At 40.7% G+C, this 23602-nt stretch overlaps 2 protein-coding genes across 3 annotated transcripts in view; one reads left to right on the top strand and one right to left on the bottom strand.

Moving 5' to 3' along the window:
* Taf7l (TATA-box binding protein associated factor 7 like) overlaps positions 1-5334 on the top strand; it is a 19584-nt gene extending 14250 nt beyond the window's left edge. The window contains exons 11-14 of the mRNA XM_055608326.1: positions 65-202; positions 388-500; positions 1435-1494; positions 5290-5334. Of these exons, the coding sequence (XP_055464301.1) occupies positions 65-202; positions 388-500; positions 1435-1494; positions 5290-5334 (356 nt within the window). The remainder of the gene's footprint in view (positions 1-64; positions 203-387; positions 501-1434; positions 1495-5289) is intronic.
* A 3669-nt stretch (positions 5335-9003) lies between these two features.
* The window catches only part of Drp2 (dystrophin related protein 2), a 50925-nt gene continuing 36326 nt past the window's right edge, over positions 9004-23602 (bottom strand). For both annotated transcript variants that reach the window (XM_055608315.1, XM_055608316.1), the window contains exons 16-23: positions 23149-23260; positions 20692-20828; positions 20345-20410; positions 20040-20105; positions 19090-19233; positions 15869-16106; positions 13235-13355; positions 9004-12955 (exon numbers count right to left, since the gene is read on the bottom strand). In XM_055608315.1, the coding sequence (XP_055464290.1) occupies positions 12831-12955; positions 13235-13355; positions 15869-16106; positions 19090-19233; positions 20040-20105; positions 20345-20410; positions 20692-20828; positions 23149-23260 (1009 nt within the window). In that variant the 3' untranslated portion in view covers positions 9004-12830. The remainder of the gene's footprint in view (positions 12956-13234; positions 13356-15868; positions 16107-19089; positions 19234-20039; positions 20106-20344; positions 20411-20691; positions 20829-23148; positions 23261-23602) is intronic.

Here is a 23602-nt window from a genome sequence, read left to right as displayed (position 1 = left end):
GAAGAAGAAGAAGAAGAAGAAGAAGAAGAAGAAGAAGAAGAAGAAGACCAAGAGGAGAATGATCATGATAAAGATGAAGAAAATGATAAAGAGATAAAAGAACTGGAGACTGACAATTCTGAAGAGGAATTAGAAAGAGAGCTGCAAATCAAATTTATGCAATTCAGCCTCTATGGAACCAGTGAAGATTACAGTTCAATAAGTAAGTCAGAGGAAAAAACAAAGGAATTGGCTAGGGTGGGTGTAAAAAGGCTAACTCTGAACATGTATCATGTGCATGCTTAGTTTTCAGTAGCTTTGTATTCTTGAAGTTGTACTTGATTTGTGACTTGGTCCATTATTTAAAGCTATATTTATATACAAAAATTATTTCTCCACATCTTTCAGTCATGGGAATTCGGAAACTGATTCATTACAAAGAAAAAAACCTCACACGGATTTATAAAAAAGCACAGCGACAGACAGAATTCCTTGAGACTTCGGACAACTTTACCCTTAAAGTAAGTTCTTTTCAGCTGTTAGACACCCTGATATCTTACTTTGAAAATCCCATTTTTTATTTGTTTCAGCCAAAAGGACCAGATTAATTGAAAAATTTTGTCAGGTGTGCTGAAATAAGAGTGAATTATACCACATACACACACACATATATATACATATATATATGTGTGTGTGTGTATATATATAGGTTTTTCAAGACAGGGTTTCTGTGTAACAGAGCCCTGGCTGTCCTGGACTCGCTCTGTAGACTAGGCTGGCCTCAAACTCACAGATGTCTTCCTGCCTCTCACTAATATAAGAATTATTTTATTTTTATGGATATGTTTTCAGGTTTCAGTGAAAGAAAAATATTGATATTATCACATTTGCTCTCATCTTGGTAGTAAGATGATTGTAAAGCACTAAGAGAATCCTTTGCTAGATTCATTTTTTTTGAGCAGTAGTTGTCAAATGCAAGCAGCTTGGCACTTTGCCTGTAGTCCTTTAGAATAACCAAAGATAATAACTAAAAATATATTTTAAATATTCAGATATTTGATACTATTGTGGTATATGTGTGGTTTGTAGATATGTGTGTTAGGGTAATAATGTTTTGTTTTAGTGAGAGGAAATGGAAGAAGAATCTACAGTAGATTCCAAGTCAGCTTCTTCAAAAAGTCATAGGCAAAGGATTTGTACAGCACTAGGAAAAATGTAGCATGTATATATTTCACCCATTTATTTTAGGACAAGAAAATACCTTAGAGGGTATATAAAATTAGATAGGATTTCACAGGAGTTAGGGAGTAGTTTTATGCTCCAGTGTGTCTAAAAAGAGTACTTGTCCTATAATTGACAGCTTTCTTATCAAATATGTGACAAACTGTGTTCTGTGGTTTTCCTTTCCATTAAGATACATCTTTCATCATGGATCCAACTCTTTTTTTTTTCCAGAGGTACTTTGAGAATACTTTGCGGCACCTTAGCAAATTGGAAAAACAAAAGTGTGAGCAGGTAAGAAGTACGTTGTAATATAAGTAATTTCCTATGAATATTTCACCCACTCTAATCTAATGTGTCTCAAAAAGAATAGTAGTAAAATATATTCTGAGGGACAATAGCAGGGTATAACAAGATCTTTTTGAAAGTCTGTTCATTCAACACTTATTGAATACCCACAGAGTGGAAAAATACTGGAGAAAAAGTGTTGAATAAGACAGATACAACACTTGTCCTCATAGAGTTAATGGTCTGCCAGGGGTAATTGATAGTAAACAAATTATCACATAATATATAGAAGTGCAAATCTCAAACAAGTGCCATGAAGGAAAAAAAAAAGTCAGAGTTTCCATTAGAATAAGGAGAATCCTGAATTAAATTACAAGAACTTGGCAAAGCTCCCTTGAGGAAATTTTATTTTTGCTTAGACCAGAAGAGTAAGTCTAACAAACAGTAGAATGAGCCTCTTGGGTGGAGCATATTCAAGATCTCACTTAGGAGAGAACTTGACTACTTTGATCATGTTTCATGTAAAACAATGAAGAGCATTGTCTGACATAAGATTAGAAAATAAAGCAGAAGTTATATTATTTGACATGTAGGATAGGATAGGAAAGATGGGTTAAGTCTTAAGTGGGTTTAAACAACTTCTTGCTAACTATGAAGTAGGAGAATCAGATGTAGCTTAAAATTTATTTAAAAATTTTTATTATACTTGAGCTTGTGTGTGTGTGTCTGTGTGTGTATGTGTGTAGATGATTCCCTTATTTCATTAAGGGGATAATTATTCTTCCATTTAACATATCTTTAGGTAAATTAACCTTCCTAAGGAGTAGTATTTTGGCCAGCTGGATTAATTCTTAAGGGAGGAGTCAACAATATATAATGTTCTACTTTTTAAGGGAGATCAGAATGTCATGCCCTTACCCTGTGCCAGGAATAATTGGACTCATATTCAATTATTTTAGCAGAAGGAAGTAGTTTTCCCTCATTGAACCTCAGCAAAGTCCAGAAACTCTACATTTCACATCATAGTTTATTCCCAAGGAGGGGCAAATGTGAAGAATACCTTTCTAGTATCACCATGGAAATGGTATATAGGTCCATATTCAATGGTCTCTAAAGCTGTTAATCCCTATCTAGCTACCTAACATGTATGGCTTGGAAGCAAAAAAGAAAGGAAGCAACCAGAGTCGCAAATCCCCTTTGAGGGCATATTTCATACTACTTAAGATAACTCCACCAGTCCCTACCTCTTAACAATTCCTCTACTTACAGGCTAGAGACCAATGCACATGGGCTTTCAGGGTATGTTCCAGGTTCAAAATTGTAGCAAATTTACAGGCCATGAAAGGAATCAAAGATAAGTCTGAAGCCTGAGTAACTGAGAAATAGTGTACCAGTAACTGACGTTAATATAACAAGATGAGAATTTAGAAGGTACAAAGGGTGAAAAGATGGCAACTTTCATTAGACATACCTTTGAAAACGGAGCACTGGAGACCTGTACACAAAAATGAGCATTGAAGATGAGGGGTTTACAGAATTAGCCAGGTTAACATGTAAGTTCAACAAGAAGTTTGACGCTAGGGAAAAACCTACCTGAAGGGGGAGGCAGAAAAGAGTCTACAAAAGAGGAAGAACTAGAGATGTCACTGGTTATAGTAAGGGGTCATTTAGCATCTGAATGAGAAGAACCTAACTGAGTTCACAGACTGAAAGTTCACACTACTTCTTATCCTTGCTAATACAGATTAATCAAAGTTGAATAATATTAGGAAGCAATCTCTATCTCAAAGGTAGTATACATCCTTGAATTTGATTTTACCATTTTAAGTTTCAAAAACATTAGATCCTGGACTACAAAAGGCCCATGACATCTGACTTAGCATGAATAGAATATTAAGATGCTGATTGGTCAGGATTCTGACTGAATTGCTAAATGTCTTGTAAACCCAGCAAGGAGCAGCAAATAAAACTTGGCATTAGCAGTCAGTTAGTGATGATTGCAGCATTCGTTGTCAGTGGTTATAGCAGAATCTCATTAATTGGGCAAAGTCTAGCAAACAAACTAGTATCAAATGTCCAGCCATAATAGGAACATCTATAACATCCTTCCCAAGATTCTGGGAGCATCACTGAAGAAGAGACAAAAAGAAGGTAATAGCCAGAGAGAAAATGGGTAGTGGATAGGGTACTGACTTCTAGGCATGGCATTGTTGCACGTTTGAACGCACAGTAGCTTTGATTACCTATACAAGATTGGGCCTGTTGATAGATTGTCATGGAGAGTTTCACCCATCCCTGAGGATTTATATATAGATAACATTTGATGGGGGCTTTAAAGAAAAAAATCATTGGAAAAGGTACACATGCTATTGTGAACAACCCTAATGAAGCTCATTGGGTCAGAAAGACATGAAAGCAGAAGTGGTGCTAGTTGGAAATAGGGAGGCAATTAACTAGAGAATACAGAGGAGTGAGAGTGGAGCAATGATAAGAGGTGACACAAATATGTTACGTACATGTATGAAAATACTATAAAGAAACCCATTAATGTGTAAAATTAATATATTCTAATAAAAATTTAAAACAAGATGGCTCAACTTTTAAAGGCACTTCCTACTGAGCCTGAAAACCTGCATTTGACTCCTTTAAGAAATCTAGATTCTTAATTAGAAAACATGTTCAGTTTTTGAGCATAGTCAATTTTAAGCTTCGCTTTAATGTCTGGTATACTAAAAAAACATTGTGGTCATAGCATTGTACTTGAGTTCTTGATGGTGTGACTGTTCTTTGGAACATTGTGAGACTAAGATGAGCTAAAAAATGTCAAGTAACAGTTGATTTTTGGTCTATATAAGTAAATACTAGATGAAGTAATACATTTTAAGATTGTACACAACCTGTTTCCTGTTTTCCTCCAATTTGTAATCTGAAGCAGTGAGGAATTCTGAGAAGTTTTATGTGTGTGTGTGTGTGTGTGTGAGAGAGAGAGAGAGAGAGAGAGAGAGAGAGAGAGAGAGAAAGAAAGAAAGAAAGACTAAGAGTTTATGGTCTCGATACATATATATATGTGTATATATATATATATACACACATATATATATATTGTAGAGTATTTTTCTGAATTCTGGCTGCAGGTCAAAAATTTAAACACTTTTTCTGGATAAGCTTCAATCCTACGCTTATGAGTTGTATCTAGGGATGGGCCCCTCTCTAAACAGAATCCTTTACCTTCTTAATATTGAAAGTTCAACTTCATATGAACCAGGGATTTTAAATATCAGAGGCTAAATATCAATAATATGTTCTGTTCAAAGAAAGTTGAGATTCATGTTTACAAAACGAGGTAGAGAACAATAGTACATGTGGGGAAGCACCTCAAGGACCACTGAGACTCAACACCATCTCAAGTTACATATTTGGGAGTTCAGAAAGGAATACTAGTCAGTAACAGTTTTTTCCTTTGTTGAACAACTTTTTTAAACCTTCATTGGTCCGAAGTGGAGGAAATAAGCTATAAATGTTGATGATTTAATCAGCTATAATTACTTGGAAACAAACTACCTGAGTATTATATTACATCTTAGAAATTGGACAAATGTCTATGGGTATTATCTTTTACCTTTGACTAGTCTTCAAATGGCTTTACCTGTTGTACATGCTTATCATTTTTTTGATATGGTAAAGAAGGAGCTATGTCATACTTTTGAAATTGTAACAAAAGATGTTTTTCAAAAATAAAGTTTGGAATACCAGAAAAAAATCATACAGCTTTTATCTTTTTCTGCCTCACTCAACTTACAGATTTATCACCTACAGGAACAACTGAAATGTTTTTTGAAGGAGTAAGGAAACTCTCGGCGTAGCACAAAAAGTGGATTCACCTTCCAGATGAAGACCAGGTGGAACCATAAACCTCTATCGCTCTGGTTACTTTATCTTGACCAACTGTAGTTATTGAGTATTTTTCACTAGTTATAGTAAATTTGAAGACCAGAGTCATATAGAAGGGGGCAGTATAAAATGCATAGTAGGTTTAGATAGCCCACTTAACACGGGGCTTTGTTTCTCTTTGTTAATATGACATTAGATAGAGATATAGATACAGCTTTTATTCTATGGTTCCATGAGATCATTCAGCAAATGTTTGTTAAAGGCAGGTGGTGTAGCCTAAAAGGAAGCAGGAGTGTTTTTCATAAGTTATCTTTTCAAACCCTATTTTAAGTATTTCTTACAATATAGAAAATAATCATTTTTTCAGCTGGTAACTCCAGCAATCAAGAGGCAGAAACAGAAGGTCACAGTTGAAGGCCAGCCTGGGCTATGTATGAGATCCTGTCTCAAAATAAAATAAAAACATGAAAACACCCCTAACTTCTATCAAGAACTGGGCATGTGTCACAATTATTTAAATACCTACCCCTCAGCAGTAAGTACTAGGCTGTGCCTTGCCTTTTTCAGGTAAAAGGTTGTTTTTCTTCTCACTGATGATACCTTACTACTTATCTTTGCTCTATGAGTAGGAACTGAGGGCTGTAGCTGGTCATTTATCGAAGAGAAGATTCAGAGCCAAGATGTTATCCTTAATCTGTCTTCCCATTGTAACTCCTATAAGAAAAGATTAATAAAAACTAGATTCCTGTGATGCCAAGAAGACTGGATTTCTTCTTTTTTAATAATTTATTTAATTGTATTTTATGTCTGTTGGTGTGAGGGCATCAGACCACCTGGAACTGGGGTTACAGTTGTTAGCTACCATGTGGGTGGCTGGAGTTGAACCCGGGTCCTTTGGAAGAGCAGACAGTGCTCTTAACCACTGATTCATCTCTCCAGCCCCCTAACAACCCTGGATTTCATAGAGATTTTTTTAAAGCTGTGGCATTAGAGCATTCTGGTTGTGTGTGTGTGTGTGTGTGTGTGTGTGTGTGTGTGTGTGTGTGGTGTGATGAGGGAGGGAGGGTGGGATTGGGAAGGAATGATGGAGGGGGCTACAGCTGGGATACAAAATGAATAAACTGTAATTAATATAAAAATAAAAATTTAATAATCAGAAAAGGAAAAAAAATGTCTATTTTAAACAAATGGCTGGGGCTGGAGAAATGGCTCAGAGGTTCAGAGCACTGCTTGCTCTTCCAAAGGTCCTGAGTTCAATTCCTAGCAACCACATGGTGGCTCATAAGCATCCATAATGAAATCTGGTGCCCTGTTCTGGCATGTAGGCAGAACACTATATACATAATAAATAAATCTTAAAAAAAAAAAAGAAAAAAAACTTTAAACAAATGGCTGTCAATTTTTTGTGGTGCTTTTGATCAAACTCAAGGCCTTGCAGCAAGTTAGTCAAGTACTGTACTACCCTCATTCCTCTACAAGAATCAGGCTCATATTAAAACACAACAGTAAACTTTGCCTTGGTCCATTTAGTACACCATAACAAAAATACCTTACTTCTCAGACTCTGGAAGAGTAAGAAATATAATATTAAGGCATCAACAGATGTGGTCTGACCCCAGATGGTGTACAACCTGACTTATACTTCATAACTTCTTGAGCATCATTACATGGAAGAAGAAAAAAAATATTCCAGGCCTCTTCTTATAATGGTATTTCACAGGCCTTTTTGACCTTCATGACTCAAAAGCCCCACATGTTAAAAACCACTATAGTGTAGGTGATGTTTTAACATAAAAATCTGGTAGACACATTCACATTGTAAGCTCTTTCTGATAGGAAATGACACAAGATGCCATCAGCATACTAGAGAGCCTTTCTAAAGAAGAGTTCATGGATTACAAAATAGCCTATGTCCTTTTGAAAGAAGCAAGCAATCACATCATAACTGTATAACACTGGGATTTGGAGCAAAAGGATAAAGAGACAGAATACAAATAAGCATCTCCAATGTTTCAATTAAATATTCATGTTGTAGAATGAATATGTGGTAGCAGTTGTGGTACCACTTGTCTTGTAAGTAGGTTACCTCTTTGAGCCTCCTCTAGTAGTTATCTAAGGTGATAAGTTTATCACCAAGAGGCTTTGTTGGGTTTTTGACTGCTCAGATAGACCCGGGTCTGGTTCCAATTGAAAAAGCAAGCAACTGCTCCAACAAATATACACTTAGGTTCTCTGTACCATGGTTAGTGTTCTATCCCAAATGGAAATAAGCAGTGGGAAAAGAAGAGTAAATCAGTCAGTATGGATGGGGCCTTGGAAAGAAGATCAAAGACAGGAGGAATACTAAGGGAAATACAAAGAAAGAAATAGAACCAAAGGACATAAGTGTGTCCAAAAAAAAGTTAAGCTAAGTATTAGGAGAGAAGTATGAGAAAATCTTAAAAGCAAAGATGATACAAAAATGTTTTCTAGAAACCTAGAACTGAAAAGATAGGAAGAAGGAGAAAGATAGTGGGGAAAAGAAATTCTGTGTCAAGGTAGGCCAAGAAGTTGAGTTTGAAATGGAGATGGACCTTCCATGTCAGCCAAGGTGGAAGACTAGGACACAAAGGTCTAACACACTGCTAGACAGGCTGAGGCAGTAAGAATGGCACATGTGCCACACAGGTGGCATTCAGGAGTGATATACGTAAGAGACCCTTCTTGCTATCTTTGTCCAATACTCTAGCTTGAAAGCAGCCAGAACCCTCCTGAGAGGCAGGGAAGGAGGTCAGACAACACAAAGAAATAAAGATAACCTTGTACATCTTGAGTGCCCTTCTGTCCTATTCCTTTTTTGTTGTGTCTGTGTAAGTAATAAACTACAGATCTGGTTATCTTGTCTTATCATGAACTGACATCTTAACAATTCTGAAGACTTAGGAAAACCAGGTAAAATATTCTAATAATTGTTTAAATTAATAATAACATTAATTATAATTGAATAGCTGGAAGGATAGTATTTGTTGAGTGGGCTAAAATATTAAAATTAATTTCCCCAATTTACTTACAGTTTTTAGACATGCTTTAAAATTTTAAACTATGGATGTTAGTTGCATTTGTACTGAACAGTATTAGTATGGACTGGCAAGGAAAGAAAAATTGGTACAGATGAAGAACTAACAGGGTTTTATTTTGACATGAAATAGCATTAAATGATCACCATTATTTCATGGGGACATTTTAACACACTCACAAACACACACACACACACATACACACACACACACACACACACACACACACACACACACCACATTCGGAGCCACAGTCTCAGAATAAAGGATAGAGCTTAACTGAATAAATATGTTTTCATGGAAACTCACAGCAGTAACCCTGATTTATCTCCTATTGTTTCAGCTGCTAGAAAAACTCAGAAGGATGAAAAAATTTAGGAACCATTAACTTATCCTCTGAGGCAACCTCTTCCTTGTAGAAGGGGAAACTTGAGGAACAACCAATCCAGGCCACTGTGGCCTGTTTGGCAGTGTTCCTGTAGCTTCTTGACCTATGCTCTTTTCTTTCCACCCCAAAATATTGGAAGAAGGTACAATGTCGTGATCAGAGAGAATAACCAGTGGAACCAAAGTAAACAAATACAAATTTATTCTTTTTAAAGCAGAATTCAAGAATAAAATGGGAAAAGCACCACAGTGAGTGGCAATTGAATTTAACCCATTTGCTCCTACCCCCAGCCCTTCATCCTGAACTTTTATATATGCATGCCACCCTTAACACCTCACCAATCTCTTCCCTAATTTTTATCCTTGTGATTCATTCTTGCAGCCAGCAAGCAACATAGCAGACTTCAGTCTGCCCTTAATACTATTTGGGAACAGCAAGGATATTCAGCAGGTCTCCTTCTAAATATGACAGCTAAAGAAAGAGAAGGACACTGGAACTTTGAGTTTTTCCCTCTCCAAAGTCAAAACTGTTAAAACAGTGAAGAATTGCTGAAGTATTTCTTTGTTCCAAGTACCAGATTTCTGCAGGGAGTCCCACAGATTGGGCTGCCCAGCTGAGGAACTAAATTTCCACAGCTTTAGGGCCACGTCTCCAGGTTGTCTCCCAGGACTATTCGTAATAAGCCAGCAACTTTGTTGGTTGTCAAACAGTATCAAGGAAAATTGAGTGGAATTAATGCCAGAAAACAGTCCCAGAGACCACAACTCTGCCACTGAAAATGAGTTCAAAAATTAGCCTAAAGCTGGGCATGGAACTTCCAAACCTATTTAAAACATATACTGTAGGAAGCAAGGGTATTTCTTAAAATTAATCTGGTGGCAAAAGATCTTCCAGGATTTGCATCTGCCTTGGCCTTTGGCTTGTTTTTAACTATTGTGGCCTGCCAGACTAGTTCACAAAACAACTGAAATCTCAATCAGGTTTCTCCATAGTGAAGAACTGCCTGATTCTGGGCCTTGAGAGAAACACTGAAAATCTTGATTCTGACCTTTGCATTCTGAAGAGATGGATACGTGTCCTCCCGGGTGGAAAATTCTCTATGGAACTATATACCACAGCCTCATGTCTTCCAGCTGGTCGGCCTTCCCTAACAATTGCCAATTAATGTGAAGCTACTCTGTGTGAGCTGAAAGCACAGCTACTCTCCCAATGGCTTATTGTTCTCCATGGAATTCTGTCCAGAATAAGTTGCCTGCGCTATTGGATAACAATTCCTGTAAACACATTACTCATCACTGATGCTAATCTTCTAAGTCAGAAAGTTTTCCTTAGACTACTAACCCAGCAACTCCTTCACTACCTTCCAGTCTATGGTCATACATTACACAAGACTCCTTTAGGAGTCACAATACACAACAACATACCCAACAACACAGAACACATTTTGCTAAATTCAACTCCAGTGTGGATTCACACTGTCCAAGGAGCCATTTTCCTCACTGCAGGCAAACTGCCTACATATGCAGCAGGGACTGCCACTGGATCCTTGAACAATATACACACCTCAGGCATTGCAGGTAAACATAAATGGAAAAGTGCTAGTGACTCCCTTAGTGAGACTTCAATTTTGACCTGCTACTTCAGTCTACCTCCAGCACAAATCCTACATAACAAGAGCAACATCTTTTCTACCAAGTCCAGTCCAATGCAGTTGTCCCAGACACTCAGTGGTCTAAGAACTTTTGAGAGTGATTGGAGGTTTAAAAAAAAAGGACCCTTATAAAAGATTGTTCCATAGTATCTGTTCTCCTAAAGCATGGGGAGGCACATATTCCACAGTTTCTGAGTCCCCTGATCCACAACAAATTTATCTAAATTTTGTCCACAATCTAGGCTCCTACAAAGAATGCCTTATTCTGACTGATGACCTGGTTCTATGTTTGATGCTTGCCTACCAAATGCTCACAAAATAAGTAGATATTCTGTTCTCCTTTCCAGAGACATCCAGACAAGAAATTTGAGCCCTGAACCCATGGCTTGGTTGGGGGGAATGCAATCTTGGCTTCTGGAGCCAAGGTACTGTTCTCTCTGGAACATATCAGTCTAGGATCTTAGCAGTTCCATCTGTTTGCCATGGCCTGATTTATAACACAGAACTCTAATCATCTTCCTCCCTCTTGACCTTGGTGACAATCTCTGCATTCTAAAAGGCAATGATCCAGACCTTAGGAACTAATAGGGACCATAGGATGAATTCTGTCTTAGCCTGGCAATGGCTAACATATGCCTTTTGTTCCTTCTTTTCTGTGTGGACTGGGTAAAGCTTGAATGTGTTCTATTTCGGTTCCTGAATCATTGGTTAGGGGTGGTAAGAAATTTACCCAAGGCCCAAGTGTCAGTGGAACAAAGTTTGGAATTAATACAGAAAACAGAATGCCTCTTCCTGTTAGATAACTCTGTGGCCACAGACTTTCATTTTGTTGGTCTCAAGGTCAATTCACCTCAAATACCAGTAAGAGAGAAACAACCTAGGGACACAGCCAGAGTGCATTTATCATCTCAACCAGAGACTGAGGCTAACAAAGAGCAAGGCAGGACGCTAATTCTTTAAGAAGTATTAGAATTTAATGTGTGAATGAGGCTGGGAGAGTACTGATGTACAGTAGATATGCAGAATATATATTTATATATAAACTCAAAATTTAATCAATCTCCAGGCTCTTGGGAGAAAGCTCTCCTCTGTAGACTGTAGCCTAAGTGGGCATTGCCTCTGTTCAAGTTCCCTAGCCCACTCTTCCCACCTCCACACTCTATGTTGAACAGTTGTTAGACAAAGGAATTACAGTATATACAGCTTTGGAAAAGTTAGTTCATTTTGAGGGACTGGGTACACCTTTCAGTGTTAGCAACAGTTTTATACACGGGAAGACCTTGCTGCTATTCCACCTTGGGTGGAATGTGGCCAGTTTTCTAATTCAAGTCTAGTGGCTTTTAGGCAGCAATCACTATTCAGGTTGGTGAGTTGTAACTTCCCAGTGAATAGTTAAGGGCAATCAGCCACCTCACCTAGTCCACCTATGGTATCAAATGGTTATAGCCTGGAGAGTGTCAGGCCCATACTCCCCTAGGATAGGGGTTTTCCTTTCCATTCTAAACCAAGGAAAGAGAGAGCAAGGTCTCCTTGTTGAAGAAGCTACACTCCTTCCCCCATATTTGTGAGGACAGACTCAGAAGAACAAAGAGTAGCTTCATATGGGTTTCCAGAGCATCTCAATGAGTCTCTTGGGATGCCAAGGTCATCAGGAAACAGGATAGGGTATATAAACCCATAAGTTTTTCTTTAATGTTTCCAAACATAGAGTGGAAGCATATCTACAATGATTTGTTCCCCCATTGGAGATGCTCTGATAGGTACTGTGGCATAATGAATAAAGATATTTGAGGAGAAAACGTAGGTGGAATCCTGAAGAAGACTATGTTCTGGAGCTGAAGTATAGGACATACATGGCCCAGACTTCCTAAGGGGCAACTAGAAGGAGTGTCTCAGGGATACCCATTTGCCTCTTTCAATTGGGCCAGAGAGTAGGACTAACCCCTGGGGGATCAATAATCCAGACACCTTGGGTCATTAGGCTTTTCCCTCCATGATTCTATGAAGAAGGGAAAGGGACCAGTGGGCACTGCTTAGCCTTGCAAGGTATTTTCTGCTCCTCATCTGGATGACAAGTGCCTTGGCCTAGGTTGCAACAGCAGAATACCATAAGGGACAGGCTCAATGTTAAGGATCAATGGGTACATTTCTGGAGTCAGAGGAAGTACACCTCTCTTCCCCCTTTCCCCGCCAAATTTCACATACCATCAGATGCCTGCTGTTGCCCCAAGCCCAAATATCTCTGGTTGAGGAATGTGGGGCCAGTGGGTACTGGAAAGGTTGGGCAAATATTAAGGGAAGGCATTGACAAGAATCAGGAAAGGACTATGAACTACAGGATTGGCATCTGACTCCATCAAGAGGCCAGCAGGGTGTTTTCAGTCACATCAGAGCTTTGCACACTGGGGAAGGCATGGCGGAGCTTCTCCATGATGTCTTCTAAGCATAGGCTGACATCCTGACTCTTTGACCCCACATCATCTAAGTTGGAAGAGAGAGATTTGGAAAGGTAACTTGAGATTTTCTTTATAAGAAGGAAGCCAAGAGGCTGTGGTAGGGTGCTATTAGCTGAATAGTGGGCCCAGAGTACTTGCACCCTCCCAGTCAAATGACTAGTATGGAGGAGACATTAGACATTTTTAGAAGAAGCACATGAGAGAAACAGTCAAGAAATAAATTATAACCAACCTTAGTCTCAGCTCTAATAAAACTTTGGGTAAGACAAATTGCTGGAGGAAGGGGCTACATGGAGGAATTTACCTGCAGCCTCTGTGTCTGGAGTAGTCTGTCCCTTCTCACGGGGATGACTGCCTTCTGACTGGCGTGGAGAGGAATCTAGAGACGAGACTACAGAGCCATTGCCTTCTGACTCGGCGGGTGGCTAGAAAGAGATAAGACATGATTGAAGTGGTTTTGCCTTCCTGACCTCATTCTTAGACTCCTGAGCTTAAAAAAGGACCTTCGAGACTTCTCACTTATACTTTTGTCCTGAATCTTTAAAGAAGCTTTTCACAGTTTCATAAACCATGGTTTTTCCCCTTTAGGAAAACTGTTTAGACTGTTCAATTATCAATTCAATTTCTCTTTTAACAACATGAGTCAAAGGTTCCTGGTTCTAATAAGAACAGCACTACACCTAAGGGTCTCTTGCTGCCATTTCAACTATAATTAAGCTGTTTGGAGCCCAACTTTCTCTAGAGTTTCAGGATTGCACATCTGATCATCAGTTCATGACGTAACAGTGTATGACAGAAAAGTCCAGGAATTCATTAGATACTGTCCCTTGAACTAGAGAGGGCAATGAAATACATGCCATAAGAAAGAAAACTGGGGGACTGACTGGGAGAGAAGGAGGGAAAGTAGAGGGGGAGAGGGGGCAAAGGGGAAGGCAATGAGGGATGACAATAGATAAGAACAAATTACGATGACACAAATGTACAAAGAGGCCATGATGAAAGTATTACTTTGAATGTGAATTTAAAAACTAGTTAAGGAAGTAAAAAGGCTGTTCCATGGATAATACAGAGAAGCAGGGACACTGCTGCATATGATGACAATGACAGTTAATATATATGATTAGTGTGCTATATTCCTGGTATCTTGCTGAATTCTGCACATGCATTATGTGGTTTTCAGGATGGTTACAATCATATGATGTTGGTGTTATAACTTTTTAAATTTTTATTATTATTACTGTGTGTATGTGTGTAGTTGTATTTATGCCACAGAGCATATGTGTAGGTTACAGGATAATTCCATGGAGTTGGTTTTCTCTTTCCACCTTTACATGGGTTCCAGGGATTGAACTCTGGTTGTCAAATCTGTGTGGTAAGGACTTGACCAGCTGAGCCATCTTGCTGGCACCTTTTTAAAAAGATTTAATTTTATTTTTCTGTATGCATCTGTTGGTATGTGCCACATTTATTTGGTTACTTCCCAAGGCCAGACGAGGTGTCGGATTCCTTGGACCTGGTGTTACTCATAGTTGTGAGCTGACCCACATGGGTGTTGGGCAACTGAATTCTGGTCCTCTGGAAGAACAGCAATTTTTAGCTGGTATTATCCTTACCTCTGTTTTACAGATTAAAAAGAAACTGGCCTAGCAAGGCTGCTCCTCCCTTGGGGGTGGGGGTGAGGGTCGAAGAGCTCACCATTGAGTTTATGTCAGAAACAGTCCCTGTTCCCCTTACTAGAGAACCCACTTGGATACTGAGCTACCACGGGCTATATCCGAGCAGTGGTTCTAGGTTATATCCATACATGGTCCTTGGTTGGAGATACAATCACATATAAGACTTCTGTGCCCAGATATATTTGGTCCTTGTGGAGCTCCTATACATTGCAGCCAGTCCTGAAGAGACCTGGTAAGCTAGGGTCAGATGGAAGGGGAGGAGGACCTCCCCTATCAGTGGACTTGGAAAGGAGCAGGGAGGAGATGAGAGAGGAAAAGTGGGATTGGGAGGGAATGAGGGAGGGGTCTACGGCTGGAATACAAAGTAAATAACCTGTGATTAATATAAAAAAATTTAAAAAATGTTAAAAAAAAAAAGAAACAAACTGGCACTAACTGTCAGCACTATATTCAAACCCAGGTTGTCTGACCCTAGAGATGCTTGACCTCAGGGACAGAAGGAGAAAAATGCAACAAACGAGCCTTTTATTGCAATTTTTTTCTCCTGCCAAATATGTCCTAACCTGAAAAAGCCACACTTTGGATTGTGTGTTGGCATATATGTGTACATGAGTGTGTACACATTTGTGTGCATTTGAGTGTACATGTATGGCATGAATGTGGAGGCCAGAGAGCAATCTTGGGGTCAGTCCTTAAGTGTTGTCCACCTTTCTTTTCTGTTTTAATTTCTTTGTTTTAAGAGACAGGGTCTTTCATGGGCCTGGAATTTACCAAGTAAGTTAGGCTGGCCCGCAAGACCCAGAAATCCATGTCCCTGGCATGGGAATTCTGAGTGTGTGTCATCACACCTGGCTTTTAACAACAACAAAAAAGTTTTCTGCCAATCCAAGTCAGTTCACCTCATGTTTGGTGCTTTGCTAACTGAGACCCTTTGTTACAGATGGTTTTTGAAGTTGGTTCTTTTAATACCAGATTCCAATGGGCTATGAACTAGCATGTTCTTAAAAGTCAGTTCTCTGCCTCTAGGCTGTAGGTAGCTTGAGACTGACACACTGAGGTAGTATTGAGGTGAATGGGAAGAGGACTGATTAAGGATGTCTCTATTCTTCCCTCTTCCTTCATCCCTTCATACCAATTTCCAGCCAGCTCCTCTTAAGAAGAGCTGACTGCCACAGCTAAGGGGCTCTTTCTCTTCTGTACCTCCACCTTTCTGTGCCCTCCTGAATTAGGAGACAGCCCTAGTTCTACATCTCCAGCCTCACCTGCAGGAGCAGCTCCCTCAGGCGTTGCAGCTGAGACTCTAACTGCTTGTTGTGGTCTTCAAGGATCTGCATACGTGTCTCCAGGCGGCTCTTGTGCTGCCTCAGGATCCTGGCTTCAGCCAGAAGCTCTTCATTGCGGTGGTCTGGAGTTGCTTCAGTGGAGCCCTCAGCCAGGGTGGGTGCCTCAGCTGCTTCCTCATGCTGCCATTTCAGGCGCCTCAGCTCTCCCTGGAGAATCCTGACATGGACATGGAAGCCAAGACATAGGGCTTTAATAGGGTCAACTAACTATCTAGATCCCACAGGTCCTTTCTTCCCCAGGTGTGAGAGGGTCTCTGTGATCTCCCAAGCCAACCCCTGGCGAGGCTTTGCTTGAAATGGCCATAGCCACTTCCTCTTGAGTCCACTTGACATTTACTCTGCCATCCTGAGACCTCTGAGCAGTGAACTGACATTTCACATACGAAATGTCTTCAGGCTTTGATGTTTTGGGGGATTAGTTTTGACCTTCAAGAGAAGGTAAGAACATGTTCTGCAAATAAAAACGGCACTAGTGCCAATGGCTTACCTATTCTACTTACAGATTTTTAGATTCGTGGTGAAGACATTGCATAAATAAAGAGATCACCGATCTTGCCTCTTCTCTCTACAGCCCTCAAATTTGACCTTCTTTGAATGTTCATAATGGGTTCTCAAGCAAACACTCCAAAGAGACAGCCTACTTTTAGGCACACCACTTTCTATTGTTTGGGAAAACAGAATCATGCTCTTCCTAGCATTTATGGGAGCCTGCTCTCTACTGCTTTAATGTAGCAGTTCTCTAACCTCCCCTGGTGAAACCAAGGTGTTTTTTGTTGTTTTGTTTTTTATTTTTTTATATTAATTACAGTTCATTTACTTTGTATCCCAGCTGTAGCCTCTTCCCTCATTCCCTCCCAATCCCACCCTCCCTCCCTCATCTCCTTCCTGTCCCTCTCTAAATCCACTGATGGAGGATGTCCTCCTCTCCTTCCATCTGATCCTAGCTTATCAGATCTCTTCAGGACTGGCTACAATGTCCTCTTCTGTGGCCTAGCAAGGCTGCTCCTCCCTTAGGGGTGGGGAGATCTAAGAGCCAGCCACTGAGTTCATGTCTGAGACAGTCCCTGTTCCCCTAACTTAGAAACCCACTTGGATACTGAGCTGCGATGGGCTATATCTAGTCAGGGGTTCTAGGTTATCTCCATGCATGTTCCTTGGTTGGAGAAACAGAGATGCAAATCAAATCGACCCTGAGATTTCACCTGACACCCATCAGAATGGATAAGATAAAAAACTCAAGTGACAACACATGCTGGAGAGGGTGTGGAGAAAGAGGAATCCTCCTCCATTGCTGGTGGGAATGTAAACTTGTACAACCACTCTGGAAATCAATCTTGCGCTTTCTCAGACAATTAGGAATAGCGCTTCCTCAAGATCCAGCCATACCACTCCTAGGTATATATCCAAAAGATGCTCAAGTACACAACAAGGACATTTGCTCAACCATGTTTGTAGCAGCTTTATTCGTAATAGCCAGACCCTGGAAACAACCCAGATGTCCCTCAACTGAGGAATGGATACAGAAATTGTGGTACATCTACATAATGGAATACTACTCAGCAATGAAAAACAAGGAAATCATGAAATTTTCAGGCAAATGGTGGGATCTAGAAAAGATCATCCTGAGTGAGGTATCCCAGAAGCACATGGGATATACACATGGTATATACACATGTATATACACATGGTATATACTCACTTATAAGTGGGTACTAGACCTATAAGATAGGATAAACATACTAAAATCTGTACACCTAAACAAGAAAGAGGACCCGGGGTAAGAGGATTAATCCTCACTTAGAAAGACAAATGGGATGCATATTGGAAATAGGAGAAAACAAGTAACAGGACAGAAGCCTACCACAGAGGGCCTCTGAAAGACTCTACCTAGCAGTGTATCAGAACAGATGCTGAGACTCATAACCAAACCTTGAGCAGAGTGCAGGGAATCATATGAAAGAAGGGGGAGTTAGTATGACCTGGAGAGGAAAGGAGCTCCACAAGGACCAAATATGTCTGGGCCCAGGGGTCTTTTCTGAAACCAAGGTTTTGATACTAGTTCACTCCATTGCATACTGATAGCTTGTCCTAATGTTCACAACTAGTCCATAGTACATACCATTGCTGTCCCCTACCGTATACTTTCAACAACACTCACATTGATCTTTAGCCTATTCAGTGTGATGGACTTACACAAATTATGTGCTTTATCCTGACAGTGTCAGGATCCTGTATGTTTGGGCATTTATCCATCCTGCACTAGCAACATATACTTTGCAAACTAGTCCTCACCCAAGAAACATTGTTCTAAGTCTTGGCATGCCAAGGGTGGTGTGGAGACCAGTGACATTCATATCCCCTGATAGCTGGTTAGAAACAGAAATTCAGGCCCTCCACACTGGGGAGTGAGGACTTGCATTTTCCCAGACTTGCCATTGTCTCCTGTGCACACTGATGCCTGAAAAACCCTGCTGTAAGAGGCTCTGCAGATGGTACTTCCCTCCCGCCAAGAGCCTTCAACCTTCCATAGGTCCATGCAGCCAACTCTATTTTTGAGGAGATTAATGCCGTCCTTAATGCCGTTTCTTCTGGTTCAGAAATGATGCATGTAGTGCCACAACCCGCTGGGATAGTTTCACTCAGTACCTAGTATTGCTTTTTTTAATTTTAATTTTATTTTTATTAATGAGAGTTTATTCACTTTGTATCCCAGTTGTAGCCCTCTTCCCCATAAAGTATTTCTTTCTAGTTTTAGTACTAGAACTTTTTTTAGAGCAAGGACAGTTTATAGTCTTGTCTGCATTCTTCTACTGTACTCTCTACCTGTATCTAGTGGGTACTAGGAAAAGTCGGGGTTATATTAAAAGTACTCAAACAAATATTAGAAGAGCTAGCATTGATTAACCCTTACTGTAAACCAGCCAGTAGACTTACACATTCTATGTTCCATCTCATTTGGTCTTTAAAGTAACCCTTGGCAGTTGATATCATTATTATCTCTATTATACAAAAAAGAAAATAGAAGGTCATAGGATGTAAGTGACTCGATCCAGATTATATATAGCCCATGAAGCGTTATGATTGAAACTCAAGCTGCCAGTCTCTGGCACCCACCAAATTTATGCCATGACCAAACCTACCGGTTCTCGTCTTCTAAATGAGCCAGGATCTTCTCTAGTCCCCCCTTGCTTTCTGTGCCCATACTGCATGGAGCCTGCTGTCCAAAGGCTGGCTCTCGGTCTGTGATGGGGCTGGAGTGCCGCAACAGGTACTGGTCCTCATCTCTGCATGGGTGTAGGAAGAGGAAAGGAGGTGACCAGCTGTTCGACCCAGAAACAAGTCATAGAGCCAGTTCTTGGATCCAAGTTTAGCCTCCAGGAAACGTATGCCTGCAGTTTCACTTTGAAGTCACAGAAAGAAAGCCAGGCCTCAAGTTCAGGCTTTACGATGTTGAAAGAGGCAGTATCTGAGAGAGGATTGGGAGACCCCAGAATTTCTGAGGTCTTCTCTTAAGTATAATGAGGAAATCACTTTTCTTTCTGTGTTGTTTCCCCCCCCTCCTTATGTCCCTTTCCTTTCTCACCCTCCAGAAGGATCTGAGTCTGTCAAGAGCAGATCATCCCTTGTAGTCAACTGTTCCTAGGTCTTCTTTAGAGGCAAAGGGCTTCTCTTAAAGATGCAAGGACTTTCTCTGTGTGCTATAGTATCAGGCCTCCCTTAGGCCACACTTCAGTCAAGTCTCTGATTTCTCTTAGGGATAGTGTGGTATTAATGGGGTTTTGTATCTTGAACACAAGTTAATGGCTCCTTTCTGTAATTTTAGACATAAGGTTTTTTCTCTTCCCTGAAGTTGGGCATGGAAGGATGGGATCACATGATAGGAAGGGGCTTGGTAGATGGCTATGTTGACAGATGGGAAATTGCTTCTTTTATGAAATACTGTAGCCAGGAAGCAGCCTTCCTTCCTTGGGGAATCAAGGACCCTAGCCACCAGCCTCCCATTCCCTTGAAGATATACCATTCCCATTCAGTGGCAGAAGGATTCCCAAGGACAGCTATTTCTGGAAAATTAGCAGCTATGTAAACTCACATGCTGTCATCCGGGGACAAGCTGTCATTAAAAAAGGAACAATTTTGGCTTTCCATCTCAGCAAGCCTAGAAAGAAAGAGCCACAATAGCAGATAAAGCAGGACACAGGGCCTGCTTCCATCTCCAGCACTCTAATGGTGCAAAAGTATCACTGATTTAGAGAGCTGCCCCCCACCTACCACCATTGAAGACTGGGCCTTGCTGGCCAGTGGCACATTCCACTCTGCACCTCCCTGACTCATTCTAATTATCCTTCTCCTTGGATTTCCTACAAAATCCCCACTCCCACTGAAAAGTAATGGTACCTGCTGGCAAAATGTTCAATTCGAGAGTGTGTGTCAGCATGTGGCAACATCGGGGAAGAAGACAGTCTGGAAAAAAAGCAGAAGAGATTCAGGAGACCAAAGATGATTGAATACCTGTCTCGTCATCACCCTCACCCCTACACTGCCAAGATGGCAATAAAAGACAAAGAGTGGACCCTACTCTTTCTCAGGCGAGAGTCTAGATCAGGCTTAAGAGGAACTGCACTGTCACTTGGTAGTTTACACCTGGGAACAATGTCCAGCTCATCTGGGACTCAGCCCCTTTGCAGCACATAGGTGAGCTGAATGAGATCACCCACATCCTCTGCCCAGGCACTGGTACTCACGTCTCACTGCACTCGCTCTCCAGCACTGACTGCACAGGCAGATAACCCCGCTGAGGATGTTTGCTGAAATACTGCTTCGAGCGGAATTTATTCTTTAAGGTTGTGGCAAAATCCCTCATGTTCTCACTGGATGTGGTCTGCAGGGAGATGGAACAGAGAGACTCCCATTAGTGACATCCAGATACTATGAGGTACTGTGACTCTTATGCTAGAGCACAGAATGTGACTGGTACCCCACTGTTGTTTGGGCATACCATACCCTCCCAATTAAAAAAAAATGTCTCAAAGACTACACCTTAACCTCCGAATACTGGTTGCCTCTATGAAGGTAGGCTGGAGGGGTGAGGGGAAAAGAAGACTTTCATTTTAAACTTGGAACACCTCTACCTGCATCGTTTGAATCTTTACAGTGAGCATGCTACATTTAAAAATGTCTTTTCTGTTGTTATTATGCTGGGCTTGTTCAGGTAAACATATTGTTGAAAGAAGAAAGGGTTCTTCACTGTCAAGCATAGAGGACACTATCTCACAGCAGGTGGCTTGCTCTTCTGGCTCTTACAATCTTTCCATCCCCTCTCTTGCGATTTTTCCCTCAGTCTTGGGTACAGGGTTTGTGTTGAAGATCAATCCGTCAAAGGTGGGCACCCCACAGTCACTTATTATCTACACTGTAACTTGTGGATCTCTGTAATAGTCTCCATAATGACACCACCAGCTGACATGCCAACACAGACAGGGGAAATTCCACATGGTCCAACCCCTAGTTGAAGAGCTAGAAGGGGTTAATGCCTGCTGAGAGAGAAAGAACCATTCTTCTCCAGAGACAAGCATCCACATAGGTTATCCAATCCCAAATAGTCAGCTCTGGATACATGTACATACTAGCAAAGCTAAGTGGACTCAGTAGGTTATATATACACATATGCATACATACATATGTACATATATATACATATATATATATATACACACATACATATATAAATTTGGGAGGGGACACAGCAAAAATTTAAGGGGATAGGAGTGTGTAGATACACTGCTCATCTATGAAGTTGTCAAAAAATAAAATTATATAAAAACCTTTTTTATGAATTCCTTTTTACAGAATTTGAAATTGTATTTATTTACTTTGTGTGTCTCTGTGTGTGTGGGGGGGGGTGCACTGTAGTATGCAAGTGGAGGTCAGAGGACAACTCACAGGAGTTGGTTTTCTTCTTCTACCATTTGTGTTCTAGGAATTAATCTCCAGCCATCAGGCTTGGCACAAAGTGCCTTTACCTGCCAAGCCACCTTGCTGCCCCTTATTTTCTATAAATTCTAGGAGTGGGGAAGATGAACAGGAGGTAGAGGATTATCAGCTTATCTCTTCTAGCTAGTTTGCTCTGTTTGCACTTTATACTGCTTTATGTAAATTATTATAAAGGAAAAGTAAAGGGCATGCCCTTATTCCTGCTGGCTCACACATTCTTGTCCTAAAATAATTGAACATAACACCTTTAAAAAAAAAGTGGGTTGTGAAGAAACAGGTTGAAAACGGAGATGTGGGAGAAGGGAGGAACTCCAGTGTAGTTGGAGTTCTGGAAGAATCTAATAAGAGAACAGAAAAGTATAAAGATATCAAGTGAGCGGCTGGAGAGATGGCTCTGCAGTTCAGAGCACTGCTGTTCCAGAGGACTCTATTCTCACAGGTTCTATTCCCGGCACCCATACGGCTGGTAGGCAGCCCAAAACTGTTTATTACTCGAGTTCCAAGGGATCTGACACTCTCTTCTGGCACCTCAAGTGCAAGTGGTCCACAGATATACAATCAGGCAAAGCACCCAGGTGCATAAAAAAAAAGAAGAAATCTTAAAAGACACTGAGGGGCGGACCTCAGGATGCTACACATGTAGCTACCCTGTGGCTGAGTTCAGGGACACTGACCAAGATGGGCTCAGGCAGCTGTGAAGGGAAGGCTGCCCATGGAAACCAAGCACAGTCTGCAAGTACAGGTCAAAAACATTGTTTCCTTTTAGTGGACTGAGCAATCTGAGCACAGACTTTGGTACTGGAAAGAAGGAGTAGGAAGAAATGACAAAGTAGCAGGAAGAAACTCAGGGATTCAGTACAGGAGCTATACAAGAAGCTAGGCAGAAAAACTCACATGATCAAGAGAAAGGGAGGTACCTGGAAACATCTTGCCCCCCCCCCCCCCACCCCGGGACATTTTCTTTCTGCAACAAAACAGTTAATGCTAATTAAAGGACTAAGAGTGCCCTAGTCAACTGTGGCTCCAATGACAGAGAATCTGTAATGGAAGACTAGAGGGGCCTGAATCTCCCAAACCAGTGAATTCCTAATGTTTGGTAATGCTCCATTAGGAGAGCTGACACCTATGTGCCAATGCTGTGAAGAAAGGATTAAAACCTAGTGTCTAAGAGATGACCACCCCTCCCACCTGATGAGGAGTCTCCATACCGGTGTGTAATATTCCATGATGGGATAGTGGAGCTTGTTGCCTTTGCTGGCCCTGCCTGTCAAGAAGCAAGTCTGGCAGATATCCACATTAAACTGTTTCAGACTCCGGTACCTTAGGGAGAGAAGACGTGGTCACAAAGATAATCTAATGTATCACAGTAACCTCATCATTTCCCCAAACCAAATACACACAGAAGAGAATGAGGTTTATCCTATGATATCTAGTGGTGTGAAGTCCTCAACAGGTGAGTAGCCTTATTCTAGAGACCACAAATCCTCATTAAAACACAGGATGCAGATCCCAGGAAGTGTGGGAAAGAACATTGTTTCAGCCACGTTTTAAAGGAGGGCCAGGTAAGAGCAAACATCTCATTGTGGTAGCTTTCTTTCTTTCTTTCTTTCTTTCTTTCTTTCTTTCTTTCTTTCTTTCTTTCTTTCTTTCTTTCTTTCTTTC

Source organism: Psammomys obesus, unplaced genomic scaffold (assembly GCF_907164565.1).
Source record: "Psammomys obesus unplaced genomic scaffold, mPsaObe1.curated_primary_1811, whole genome shotgun sequence".
Lineage (NCBI taxonomy): Eukaryota > Metazoa > Chordata > Mammalia > Rodentia > Muridae > Psammomys > Psammomys obesus.
The sequence above is the reverse complement of the archived record's forward strand: the minus strand, read 5'-3'. Positions and strand labels throughout refer to the sequence as shown.